The sequence below is a fragment of the Syngnathus floridae genome, chromosome 6, assembly GCF_059516105.1.
Source record: "Syngnathus floridae isolate MCC-2025c chromosome 6, RoL_Sflo_1.0, whole genome shotgun sequence".
Taxonomy (NCBI): domain Eukaryota; kingdom Metazoa; phylum Chordata; class Actinopteri; order Syngnathiformes; family Syngnathidae; genus Syngnathus; species Syngnathus floridae.
Window position 1 is genome coordinate 7,479,061 of NC_142418.1, and position 13,537 is coordinate 7,492,597.

Sequence of the window (13,537 nt, forward strand, 5' to 3'; positions counted from 1 at the left end):
GAGGAGCTTGGAACAGGTAAGTGGAGGAGGGAAGAAAGACATGTCAGGATCGGGGTACGTGAAGGGAACGCGGGGTGGTTGAATGTGTTAACACACTGGAAGACTGCATCAAACCAATGCACTGCTCTGAGACAGCCTGAGCAGCTGAGAGGAGTGCGTCAGCAGTACATTCACGTTCCCACTGAAGGACAAAGGGAGGGGGGCACAGATCTTAGTTGCCTGCAATACACATGGAGGTGGAGGGGAAAAAAGGAGAAGGATTAGATCATAAACAAGAAGAGAAAACTGGGATCGGGATGCCGCTGCCGTCTGCTTGTGTGTGACGGCGGGCTGCCTTGTTGAGCGCTTGCTTGCCACCTCCTTCTCTCCATCTCCCTCCCTTATTCTCTTTTGCGCACTCTATCTTCCCCTTGCTCGTGATCTCTCTCTCTCTCACACTCTATCTCTCTTTCTCTCTCCCGCTCACTGTTCCAGTCAGGCTACTGCAGCAGTCCACCAGCCAGCCAGCCGCACACATGGCCAACTAACACAACTTCCTACCTCAGCCAGCCTCGGAGGAGGAAAACTATCAACTAAGCAAGGCGACCGCAGGAGACAAGCTAAAAGAAGGACCGACTAGTGCAGGGACGAGTCCTCAATTGCCGTTTACGGATACGGAGCCGACTTTGTCACACATCTATCCTCTCTCTCTTTTTTTTGCTCTTGAGGACAAGGAGCGCTCCCTCTCGCTTTCTCGCTCACTCTTCAACAGCCTTTTGCCAAGGTCTGGCAGTGCAGCGCATACTCATTCTACAGCCGACACCACTCCACCTCCATCCCCCTTGCACACCACCACCACCACCCCCTCCCCGAGGAGGAATAGACGGATTACTGCTAAGTGTGCACACGGCAGCCTGCAGCTGCTCTGACCGGGCCAGCCCGATTCTCGGAGGAAGCAAGAGAAGCGCAGAGGAAAAGGAAAAGAGGAAGAGAGGAGGAGAATGAGGGGGATGATTGTGCCTGGAGTTCTTCAGCCTTTTTCTGTCTCTCAGTTTCTGTCACAACAGGGCTAATCACCAGCCGAGGAGCCCTTGGCAAAGTCACACCGAGGGAGGTCTTGCCACCAAACAAGGCGACCAGCATGAAACAGGAGACGGCTGGACTATGATTTATTCAATTTGATATATATTTTTTTATCACTTTTTGTCACCTCTTTCAACCCAACAAAATTGACCATGGATCAGTTTTACGTCTGAAAGACTTGGGGCCAGGTAAGGGGATCTGGGGCAACGGAGATTTAAGTACCTGGCAAGCCTTTTTGGCCTTACCTGTATCCCATTGCTCAGTCCTCACGACCAGGAGCCATTTTGTACCCTCAGCCAATCAAGGCAAAACAAACCGACTAAATCCTGCCACACTGACCCATGGACAGACGTTAGAAATCGATGAGACGAAAACGATTTCCAAACTAATGAGGTAAGTCAAGTTATTGCTCTTATGGAAGCTTATTTAGATGTTTTCCTTCTTTGGCCCTTGTCCTAATCTCTCTTCACCTATCTCTCTTCTCTCTGCTTCTGGCGCATTCAATTTCGATGCAGCGTCTTCCTGCTCTGTCGATGGAACTCGGGAGCCTCAATTTGCTCCAGCCAGGCTAGGGTGTTACATCCTCTGGTGTGTGCCATCTCCCCCCACCATGCAGAATAATGTGCCCTCCACATCATGAGTCCTTTGGGCCAGGTTAGTGTGCAGCTTACCTGGAACACAGCCCTGCTTGCCGTGCTCTCCCTCTTGGTGCCTGCTCTCAGTATGTGCCAGTCCAGCAGCCCAGCCCTGGGCTCAGCCAGCTCGCAGAACTGCCCAGGCATGTGCTCTTGCACCAACCAGCTCAGCAAGGTGGTGTGCACCCGCAGAGGCCTGGTTCGGGTTCCTTCTAACATCCCAGCCAACACCAGGTACCTTAACCTGATGGAAAACAGCATAGAGACCATACAGGCTGACACCTTCAGGCACCTGCATCACTTGGAGGTGCTGCAGTTGGGCAGGAATGCGATCAGGCAGATTGAAGTGGGGGCCTTCAATGGCCTGACCAGTCTTAACACTTTGGCGCTGTTTGACAATAGGCTGACGGTGATACCCAGTGGAGCTTTTGAGTACTTGTCAAAGCTAAGAGAATTGTGGTTGAGGAACAATCCCATCGAGAGCATCCCGTCCTACGCCTTCAATCGCGTCCCCTCTTTAATGAGGTTAGATCTCGGAGAACTGAGAAAGTTGGAGTACATCTCAGACGGGGCGTTTGAGGGTCTTCAGAACCTCAAATACCTCAATTTGGGGATGTGCCACCTAAGGGAATTCCCCAATCTCTCACCCCTCGTCGGTTTGGAGGAGCTTGAAATATCAGAGAATGTTTTCCCTGAACTTAAACCCGTTGCCTTCCACGGGCTCAAGAATTTACGTAAACTGTGGATTATGAACTCCGGCATCACCACCATTGAGAGGAATGCGTTTGATGACATCACAGCTTTGGTGGAGTTGAACTTGGCTCATAATAATTTGTCATCTCTCCCCCATAACCTCTTCACACCTCTGCAGTACTTAGTGGAGCTCCATCTGCACCACAACCCTTGGAAATGTGACTGCGATGTCGTGTGGCTCTCCTGGTGGCTCAGAGAGTACATTCCCACCAATTCCACCTGCTGTGGACGCTGCCATATCCCCAGCCACATGAAAGGGAGATACCTGGTGGAAGTGGACCAGACCACGTTTCAGTGTTCGGCACCATTCATACTCGACGCTCCGAGAGACCTAAATATCTCGGCGGCCAGGGTGGCAGAACTCAAGTGTCGCACAGCTGCCATGAGCTCTGTTAGATGGCTTCTCCCCAGCGGGACAGTACTGACACATGGTTCGATTCACCCACGGATATCTGTCCTTAACGACGGGACCCTCAACTTCTCCAATGTTCTGCCATCAGACACAGGGGTCTATACTTGCATGGTGAGCAACATGGCAGGGAATTCAAACGCCTCGGCTTACCTAAATGTCACGAATGCCGAACTCAATACATCAAATCTGTCCTATTTTACTACCGTAACCGTGGAGGTATTAGAGCCAACGGTGGAGGAAACCCCCAAACCCAAACCAACCGTCCCTGCCTCGCCTTCGGTCTTCAAACCTGTCTTCATTTCCACCCCTACTGTGCTGTTCCAAAACACGCAAACGCCAAGACAGGTGTCAATCCCCACTGCCAGACTTCCCAGCGGGCCTGTTGCTAGCCTGGATGAGATCATGAAAACCACCAAGATCATCATTGGCTGTTTTGTTGCTGTGACCTTGTTGGCAGCGGCCATGTTAATAGCATTCTATAAGTTGCGTAAACGGCATCAACAAAGGAGCACAGTGGCCGCGGCCAGGACCATAGAGATCATACAAATGGAGGAGGAAGTCCCTCCAGTTCCACCCTCTTCTGGATCTAGCGGCTCGGAGGAGACTGGTTTGGTATTGCCTACCTTAGTGGAACACAACAGCAACGCCTTTAAGCCTGGCTATGTGTCGTCGTCTCGTCAAGGGGCCTACGCGGCCCATTGGACCCAGAACAACACTCTGCACCGTTCAGCCAGACAGCATCACAGCCACATCAGCACCATAGCAGATCCATATATCATTAAGACTACTCATGAAAAAGAGAAGGTTCAAGAGACCCAAATTTGAATAATGTTCCTCCTGGGTTTGTCTCTGACTCTGCCCCAACCTTTTGTCCATGTTGTAGAATGCACAAAGAAAAAAACATGGTCCTTTTTTTTGTACAGAAGTGCAAAGCAGAGACACTTCTTGTTTCTTGTACATGCCTATACATAAGTATATCACTGAAAAGAATACAAATCTATATATCTATATACGTTCATGAGACTATCAGGAAGTGGTGAGATATGCAGATTCTATTAGAAAAGAAAGAAATTTGACACTATTTTCTAAGAACAGGTGACCTCTGCTTAAGGAATGCTTTTAGTCAATGAGAGCGACACTCGATAGTGCAGAAATGGGACAATATTTAAGATGCAGTAAAAGATGGGTCTTTGTGTGGTTGCTGATAACAGCCTCATTGAAACTTCATTTTTCCTGTGCCAAACACGATATGCAATAAATCGGTATTTCCCAACAAAGTGGGGTGGGGGTATAAAAGTCAAATGTGTCTAAATTTGAGCATTTGTGTATGGATAGCGATGCGATGGCACAGATGGAGCGAGTGCTCTTCAGAAGCCGAGAGACAAATGCTTTTTGGACTGCAGTACATTTTCTGCAGCTCAGATTTAAACCTGTGTTTGCTGATGTCATGCTTTGACCATTGTTTTTTTTAATCTAAACGTGTTAAATGTGTGTGCACATCAAATGATCCGGCAAGCAGACTAATAGCAGTTGTTGCAAATACTTAGTTCTGTTTCTGGTTTGCATTCTGTTGTGTTGTTTCTCTCCCTTTTACGTTTTGCTTCTTAATGGCTTGTGTAGTGTTTAGGGCTAATTTACTAATGCATTACAGCAGTTGCCTGACTTGTCTCTGCAAGGGCTCATTCTGATGCTAATTTTTCGGCGGAACTGACATGCGGTGCAATGATACAGGGCTTCGCGCCCCATTCTGGCTTTGGGAAAGGTTTTAAAAAAAAAAAAAGGATCGTCTTTGAACACAATGAATGTTTGTCTGCTATCCGGGGCTTTTTCCATGGACTACATTGACTTTGTTTTACCTGTTTGATTTGAGGAACACTATTTTTATGGAGAGACAAAAAGAGGCTATGAAAAAAATAAAACCTATTGGTTTGTATTTCTTCAAACGGAAACACATTCATCTCATGTCTTTTGTGTGTGTGTGATTTGTTTAATCGTAAAAAGCGGGTGTCGGATTGTAAATCAACCCCCAAACCTCCCATTTTACTCTCCTATGCATTTACTTGGTGTCTGCATGAATGGGTCTTTAAGTAAGTGGTGTACAATGCTGCATTATACCCCACAGTGGGGCTTTATGCAGGTCAGATACGCTGTTGGTCTTTGATTCCACCACTCATGAAACGTTGATCGTTTTTCACTAAGTGAGCAGAGAAAAAAAATACATGTATCCCACAGTTGTACAGTTATGGAGTTTCATTTCCTTTTATCTCCAGGTTCCACTGTCACCTTGTGTCTTTTCCACAAAATGTTTCATATGTTTTAGAGTGAGAGCTAAAGCCAAAGGTTGCAATGGGAAGTAAACATATTATTATTTTGTTATGAATGTACAAATCATTATATATAGTTGGTACTGCAGACTCTATTTAAAACCCGCAGACAGCTAATTGTTTGTATAATGTTGTACACGCAAAGAAAACGACAAAACGAAAAAATCATCTCGCTGAGGCTATTTGCAGAAATTAAAGTCTGAGCCCTGTGACAATTATACAGCATGGTGAGTTGGCAGGAACAGCAAGGCTCGACTCAACTGCTCCAGGCTGGGGGTTCTGTCGCTAATCACAGAGGTTAGCCATCGTCGTTTTTGTGCAAAAGCAGCATTCACATTTTGTACCTTGACCTTGCTCATAATAAGCATGGTCTAATGAGATTTTAATAAGAAGTTACAAATATAAACAAGAAAGGTATTGTTTTGTTAATGTATCTATTTAGTGTTTGTGTGAGAGTGAGATACTCCAAAGATATGGTGAGTCAGAAACATGGCAAACAGGTGATGCTTATGTTCGCGACAGTGTTATTTATTTATTTAAATTTAAAGTCCCAATGATCGTCACACACACATCTGGGTGTGGTGAAATTTGCATGTAACCCGTCCCCGTGTGATTTTGATCCATCCCCTGGGGAGAGGGGAGCAGTGAGCAGCAGTGGTGCCGCGCTCGGGAATCATTTGGTGATCTAACCCCCCAATTCCAACCCTTCATGCTGAGTGCCAAGCAGGGAGGAAATGGGTCCCATTTTTATAGTCTTTGGCATGACCCGGTCAGGATTTGAACCCACAACCTTCCAGTCTCAGGGCAGACACTCTACCACTAGGCCACTGAGCTGGTCAAATATTTTGGGTCAAAGTGGGATTCGAACATGGTTTGCTGGGGTGAGAGTCCAGAACACTAACCACTCCACTATGGTACCCGCATTTATTTATTTAGACATGGATCCATTTTACAAGAGTCATTTTTAAATGTTAATACAGGAAAAAAGTATTTGATGGCTGAGGCATTAAGCATAAAAGGGTGACATTAAGCATAAAAGGGTGATTCAAAATGAGAAAACGAAATAATTATAGTTCAGTCATTTTGTACAAACAAAAACATGAATTAACAGTGCTTATTCTTAATGTTACAAAAATGCATCTTATAAATGAATTTCTCTTTTGTTAACAAAAAAAGGGTAATTTTCTACCCCTACATTTAAACAATAAGGTGCCGTACATTTTTTTTGTATAAAAAAATTTGACTTTGACATTTTTGACCTAATGGCAAAAATTTGTTGGCAGAATGATGCTCAGCAAGTTATCGTGCTGCCTCACTGTTCTGAATTTGAATATCAACTTTGGCCCATCTTTGTGTATGCTCTCCCTCTGATTGTGTGGCCTTTCTCTGGGTATTGCAACCTCTCCCCACATATCAATAACATGCATGTTAGTTTGATTGAATAATCTAAATTGTCCAGATGTGAATGTTTCTCTAAATACTTGTAGGTCGTTATGTGGCCTGTGATTGGCTAGTGACCAGTAGGGTGGCTGGCATTTGGTCTTTCAGGTACACTCCTAACATGCAAAAATGGTTTTACTTATTTCAGCACATTCATTTAGTGCAAAATCCAACTAAATTCTCCAGGGAACAGATGCTATTAATAGGTGTGACTATACATCTGGTTCAGCAAAAACTGGGACGGTAATTATGTAATAGTCTGGCGTATAGATTGAATGGGTGCAGGTTATGTCAGGATGAAACATGGCTTGTTAGTTAAGTGTTTTCTGGAAGCACAGCAGAGTGTCAATGAGTAGGAAGACCTGTTTGTGTAAAGATGAGAGGAAAAACACCTGATATGATTGATATTGCATGTATGAGCATCGCATATTTTTTTTTCCACACAAATCAGCAAAAATCAAAGCACAATGTTGCCTTGAGATAAGAGTTTAATTCATTCCACGAGCACGCTTGTGAATCAAAACCAGGAATAATACTTGTGTTTCAAAGATGATAAAGAATATACGCCTGTGAGGGTTGTTAAATCATCTGTCTACATGCACGAATGCACCGTTTGTGTTACAATATTACCACCAGGATGCAATTCATTAGCCCATTTGTGCTGTTTTAGATCGTTTGTTAGTGTGAAGAAAAGCAGACTTTCTTAAGGATAACTTTTGTGGTTGTCTACATACGAATAATGTAATTCTATTTGTTTCATGCTTAGTTTGACAGTAAACTGGTAGAAGCATTCAACAGCTTGAAGCCTCTCTTTTGAACAATTGTTCACGATCAGCCAAACCATTGCTTGCTGGTGCCTGTGTTAAGTTGACTACATTGCCCTCATCCATCTCATCTCAAGTCTTTGCTCACAAGGAAAATAAAATAAGCTCACCGTATCTTGTATGGGGAAAACTTTTAAATTTGGGTCACTCATATCTTAAGGCACCACTGTTTAATGGCTGAATTAGCTTCCCAGTTTCTGAGCTGCTTGCAACGATCAAAATGGTTCAACAAAGATAACTCCTTTATTGTCACTAATCATAATTGGTTGTCGGGCCCCACGTGGCCGATCAATAAGTAATTGTAATCAATGCTTTCCTTTAGTATGAATAAATTAAGCAAATGATGTGCTGTGACATGTTTGATGGATACAGATGGCGTTTTCAAACCTTTATTTTGCTCAGCAATGTAATTTTAACTGGGCGGCGGGAAATCTCATCATGTTAAAAATTAAAAGGCAGCCTGAAATGGTTATACAATGCTGCCATGAGACAGCGTTAACATGCTGATTATGAAACCAGCCCTGGGCCTTTTTGTCTTAGATTGAAATGTGGTTTTTTTTTTTTTTTTGCTTACCTGCACGGAAAAATCCTGTCAATACTTCTAGTAAAAGAAGGCATTAGCCTGAATTTAACCAGGCTCACTTCCTGTTGTTTATCATGTGTGCAACGATTCTTGCTTTCGCGTATGAGTCAAAAACTCCTGCCCAGCCACCCAATTTTGCCTCTGAATAGCTTGCAGTATAAAAATTGACTTTACCTCAGCCAATAACAATGATTTTCACGATTATCACAAGGGGAGGAAAAAGGCTCAAATTTGGCCCTATTGTCGATTGTGTTACCCTCTTTGTAGCGGCACAGCAGATTGTTTGATTTACCGGAATGAAAAAAAATGTTAATCAGAAAAGAGCCTCATTAAGATTATTATCATTGGTAATCTGTTGTTTTGGCATCGTTGTCTTGTTAATGGGCAGCGATGTATTAAATCAAGCAATCAACATACGGTCCCCCTGGTATAGTTTGCGTCAAAAGCATATTTTCCTCTCCTCGCTGAAGCCAGCATTACAAATAAATAGCCAATGCTGGAGAACCTTCCGCCAAAGGCATCATTTAGAGCAGCCTGTCGGACGCTTACGTTATCCATATTAGTGAGGCATGGCAGAGATGAAAAGAATAAAGTGGCAGCACATACAGTAGTTTGTCTCACTCCAGCTTGATAGGATCTACGGATCTGCAGCAAAGACGGGGAGTGTGTGTGTGTGTGTGTGGGGGGGGGGGGGGGGGGGGGGGGGGGGGGGGCAACTGGAGCGAGCGCCGATGACATGCTGTGGCTGTCGTTTGAGCTAAAGGGTTTGTTGCAAGCAGGTCCTTGAGCCTCAAGATCCATATCTGTTAATGAAGTCTCCAGCAGTACCAGGCAACAGTAAGTCTGCCAAAGTTTCCCTGGTGACTGATGCTTTTGCACAGCCACAAAGGAAATGTAAGAAATGATTCACGGCCGCATCGCAATTAAGAAATAGTCTGGACTCCAATTCTCTTATCCCTTTTGTTTTCATTGCTTGAATAGTCAGCTCACACTTGACCGGATGCTGCTCTCAACATCTCATCTAGTACCTCCGTCTTCTTTTTTTTTTTTCTTACCGCACACGACAAATTCTATTTTAATGCAGTAGGCTGAAACAGCGCTAACCTACATAGAAAAAAGGTCAGTGGAATTAATGATGCAAGGCTCCGGACTGTTTAATTGGCCATTCACTCACACTCATCCTCTTCTTTTTGTCATTTGCCAGACACACACATCATTCATGTTAGTGTGATAATTTGTGACTTCAAACCTAAGCAACCTTACATATCAGAAGGTTGGCACACCGGATGTGATTAGGACCATAATTCCTCTCAAACCCCATCCATCTATTTTCTAGTTTGCCAATCACGGGGCAGCAAAACAACGAGTCAAACTTACTATGGACAATTTCAAGTTTTCATTAAATATAAAACTATGCATGTTTTTGGAATGTGGTTAGAAGCTGGAGTGCCCAGACAAACCCACAATGGCGTTGTTGGATTTCAATTAGCATATCAGTTTCCTCTCATGAGAGTTTTAGAGGAAATGTAATTAAATGCGTCGTCTCATACTGCACTTTCCAGCAATTATAAAGTGCTCGGGTAGATTTTCATTACATTTTTAACCACATTATTATTATTATTTTTTACCCTAGCAATGCTGTCTTATGTGCTGTATAAATTGAATACGACTCAGCTGAGCGTTGACCTCCGCCAAGGCCAAACCACTTGTAATGAAGTGCTGCCTCTGTGAGTGAAAACTGCAGCCCATGCTTTAACTCTTTTTTTTTTTTTTTGAGTGCTTACTGTTTTCTTCACACTTTGGGTTGGCAACTTGCTACATCGTTAGCCTTTCGCTCCACCCACAATTGCCAGGGGGATAGTTATTATTTTGGAGGAATTTTCATGGTTGCTCACTAACTATAATAATAGAGAAAACATTAAAAATATGACACACAGGCAGTTTACACATACACACAAACACACAAACACAAACACACACACACACAGTCTTATTCGGCATACTTTTTATGAAAGCTGCATGCTGTTATTTTTCATGAGCATCGGCTCTAATTATTTCTTAATCATCACTTCTCTAGGTATAAATTATGAATACACTTACAGTATATTGTCCTCGGGCATTATTGTCCAGCCCGTCATTGCCATCCTGCAGGTTTGAGTCACACACACACACATGCACACACACACACGCACACACACACACACACACACACACACACACACACACACACACACACACACACACACACACACACACACACACACACACACACACACACACACACACACACGTGTGCACGCGCACACGCATGCACGCACGCACGCACAGTACATGTTATTGTCACTGTAATTTAGGACAATGTGTTCTCATTGGAACAGCACAACTCTGGATAAAGTGTGGCAGCTGGACATTGTTCCCGGAGGTCTGTTTCTCTCTGTCACTTTTTCTGTCTCCATTGTGTGTGAGTGGCCGTTTTTTGTTGTTGTTATTTAACCTCTCCCACTCACTGCCGCAGGAGGTAGGTGTTTGCGCAAACACTTGCTACACAGCCACATAATGAAATACTTGTTGTAAAATCAAATCTGATTGCACAGTCAAGGGAGCAACGTCTTTTTTTTTTTTTTTTTCCTCAGTAAAGTGCTTTAGGCCTGTCACGGCTGAGGTGTTTGTTCATTCTCGTCATTTTATTTATGATTTTCTTGGTCAAGATCAACCTAAGATGCACTGTAACTTGACAGGTAAACTTTATTTGAGTTAACGTTTGTAATGCACATGTCCAACTGCAGATCAACATAATAAATTCACAAAAAAAACAAAAAAACAAAAAAAGTGTGTGTGCGTGTGTGTGTGTGTGTGTGTGTGTGTGTGTGTGTGTGTGTGTGTGTGTGTGTGTGTGTGTGTGTGTGTGTGTGTGTAAAGCTGCCCATAACTTCTTGTTTGCATGGTTTATGGTATTCCCCTCCAATTTAGATTTTAAATATAATCCTATTCAATATTATTTTATATAATATAACTAAGATGTTAACTAAAGCTGAGGAGAAGACACATGCCTAACTCAGCTTAACATAACAACTTGGTTGGCAGGTTCAAATCATAAAGTCATGAAAGGCTCATCCAGTAACAAACTTGTCAAACTGTCAAAACTCAATGAAATGACTCAGTTCATTTTATCATCTTCTCATTTGTCTTTTTTAGACTTGACTTCCGTCTCCATTTTCCTGTAATGCCTTTGACCCTGCCAATAACATCCAAGGCCCCAGGGTTGCCATGGTTTCCCTGGATTCCAGCGCAGCAGTGATTGGCTGTTGAGGGCATAGTGGTAGACACACAACTGTGGGAATAGGGAGCCTACTGTGACCCTGACAGAATGTTCTGCATTCATATTTACTTGCAGGTCCTTGATTTTGAAAGCCACTGGCAAGTAAAAGAACTGCTCATTCAAGCAGAGTTGTGCCGTGGTTTCAATAACTTCAGTTAAAGATGAAAAGCATCATTTTCCAGTGACCTTCTGAATGTGCATGTCAATATAGCATGTCAAGATTCCCCTACTTCCAAAGAAATTACATTGAATCCTTTTTGTAAAATTATTGATTGTTAGTGTGCCTTGACTGCAGCTAGTTATTTTGTGTTTATGAGCGGCAGACAATAATTTTTCTGCCTCATTTCATTTCTTTCTATTTAAAGGATGAAACAGATAAATAAATGAAAACTTAATTGAACTGAAGAATTAAAACAACACGATCTTGGCCTTCAACTGAAGGCTCTGGTATTTAGGCACCGGGTGGGACTCACAAGTTCATGACCCATCACCGTTGCTGAATCTGTCTTGTCATTGCTTGGAAACCTAACACAGAGGTAATGTATGTAAAAGCATGTGGAAAAAAAGTTTAGTTCCTGGATATAGAGATCCAAGGTAATATATGTACTTTATACTGATCAAATTGAAGGGAAACAACCTTGTGGTTTGTGTTTAAAATATGTCTGGCACACTTCATTGGCACTGAATTGGATTTGGGCACTAGGAATTGCAGTGTTAAATCAAGGCTCCACTTGGTAGTGCATTCAGCATCACCTAATAATAATATTATTGATACAAGGCCACTGGTAAGATAAAAAAAAAAAAAAAAAATCCTTTCTTTTGTCATACCTTTTCAGATTTTTCAATTTGAAATAGAAGACTGTTAGATACTTTTGAAGCATAGCAGAGTTTGAATATTTTTATATTCTTTTTTTTTTCACCTCCTAGTCTGTGTAGACTCACCCAAAAAAATAATCACGCATCCGTGTTTTTTTTTCATGACTTGTTCACAAAAAATGCACTATTTAGACAGTTTTAAAATCTATAAAACCACAACAATTCACGTTATCAGCACTTTATTGGTGGGTTAGTTGTCGTTGATGTGTTGAATAAAAACAACACCACTCTGCACTTGCTGTATTTGAAAGTAAGTGTCATAGACAGCAGATCATAACCTCGAAGCGCTGAAATATTTTCTAATATTCAGCAGTGACGGATTTTCTTTAGCAAACAAATTGGCACAGCAAAAGGGAGCAGATGTGAGATGTGCAAGCATTTTACTAAAACGTGATCACATGCCCGGGTAGAAGAGGTAGAAAGCACAGCACAGACTTCAGTCTAATAATAGCACAGTTCTCATTAAGGCTCGTTTGCAGTTCAGCGAAACAAACAATGTTAACTGAGCATTTGAGTTTGTTCTGTTATTAAACAATAATTCAATTTAATACAAAGGATTTTGGCTAAATGAAGCCATTGACAACAAGCGATAAAATCATTTGGTTGGGTGCCCAACAAACGACATCATGCTATGGGAACGCAGGGGTGAGTTTACTACATGACACACATTTAAGACACTGTATTACATGAATACAAAAGAAAAAGTAAAAGAAGTTTCATTATAAAGACGCATAGAAGTGAATTCCAAGATTTGTTATTTTGTCAAGATTGAAGTGAATTAATGAAAATGTGCAATGACTGAGAAGTCTGTACTACTCAACTGTGAACATGTGTTTTTCCCCATTTGAATTTTCCAGGTTTCTGAAAAAACTCTCAATCTCACCCCATACCTCACCTATTTGTGTTTTTCATATTAAGTGCAGAACTATGTTTTATGCCACAAATAATTCTTGAACCTTACAACATAAAAAACTACTCTTCATGAGCAGATATTACAGATATGTATCTTTTTTCAGATATAGAGGTTGTCAGACTAATAAAAACACAAGTACATTATGTGAAAAAATATTAAGTATTGTCATAAAGTAAATGTATTTTTGACTTCATACCACTGCTGTGCCATAATGTTGCTAGTTGTTCAAATGTTTGCGCAAGCTGTAAACCTTATCACTCCTCAACACTCTTTTGTAATTGTGTCAACTCGAGAGAACTAATTGCTCCAGCCTTCTGTTCTTTTCATACTCAAATGTTAACCGTAGCATCACACAAAGCCAAGACCAAAGAGGTGTCAGCCTTTATCCACCGGCAA

At 42.3% G+C, this 13,537-nt stretch overlaps 1 protein-coding gene and 1 long non-coding RNA gene across 2 annotated transcripts in view; one reads left to right on the plus strand and one right to left on the minus strand.

Annotated features, from left to right (window-relative positions):
* Window positions 1–13,537, minus strand: part of LOC148396259 (uncharacterized) — a 49,799-nt gene that overhangs the window by 14,485 nt on the left and 21,777 nt on the right. The gene's annotated exons all lie outside the window — the stretch shown is intronic.
* Window positions 304–4,811, plus strand: lrrc4.2 (leucine rich repeat containing 4.2). The gene is made up of 2 exons (XM_088379593.1): window positions 304–1,455; window positions 1,578–4,811. The coding sequence occupies exon 2, from the start codon at window positions 1,699–1,701 to the stop codon at window positions 3,685–3,687; it is 1,989 nt and encodes a 662-aa protein (XP_088235719.1). The 5' UTR covers window positions 304–1,455; window positions 1,578–1,698; the 3' UTR covers window positions 3,688–4,811.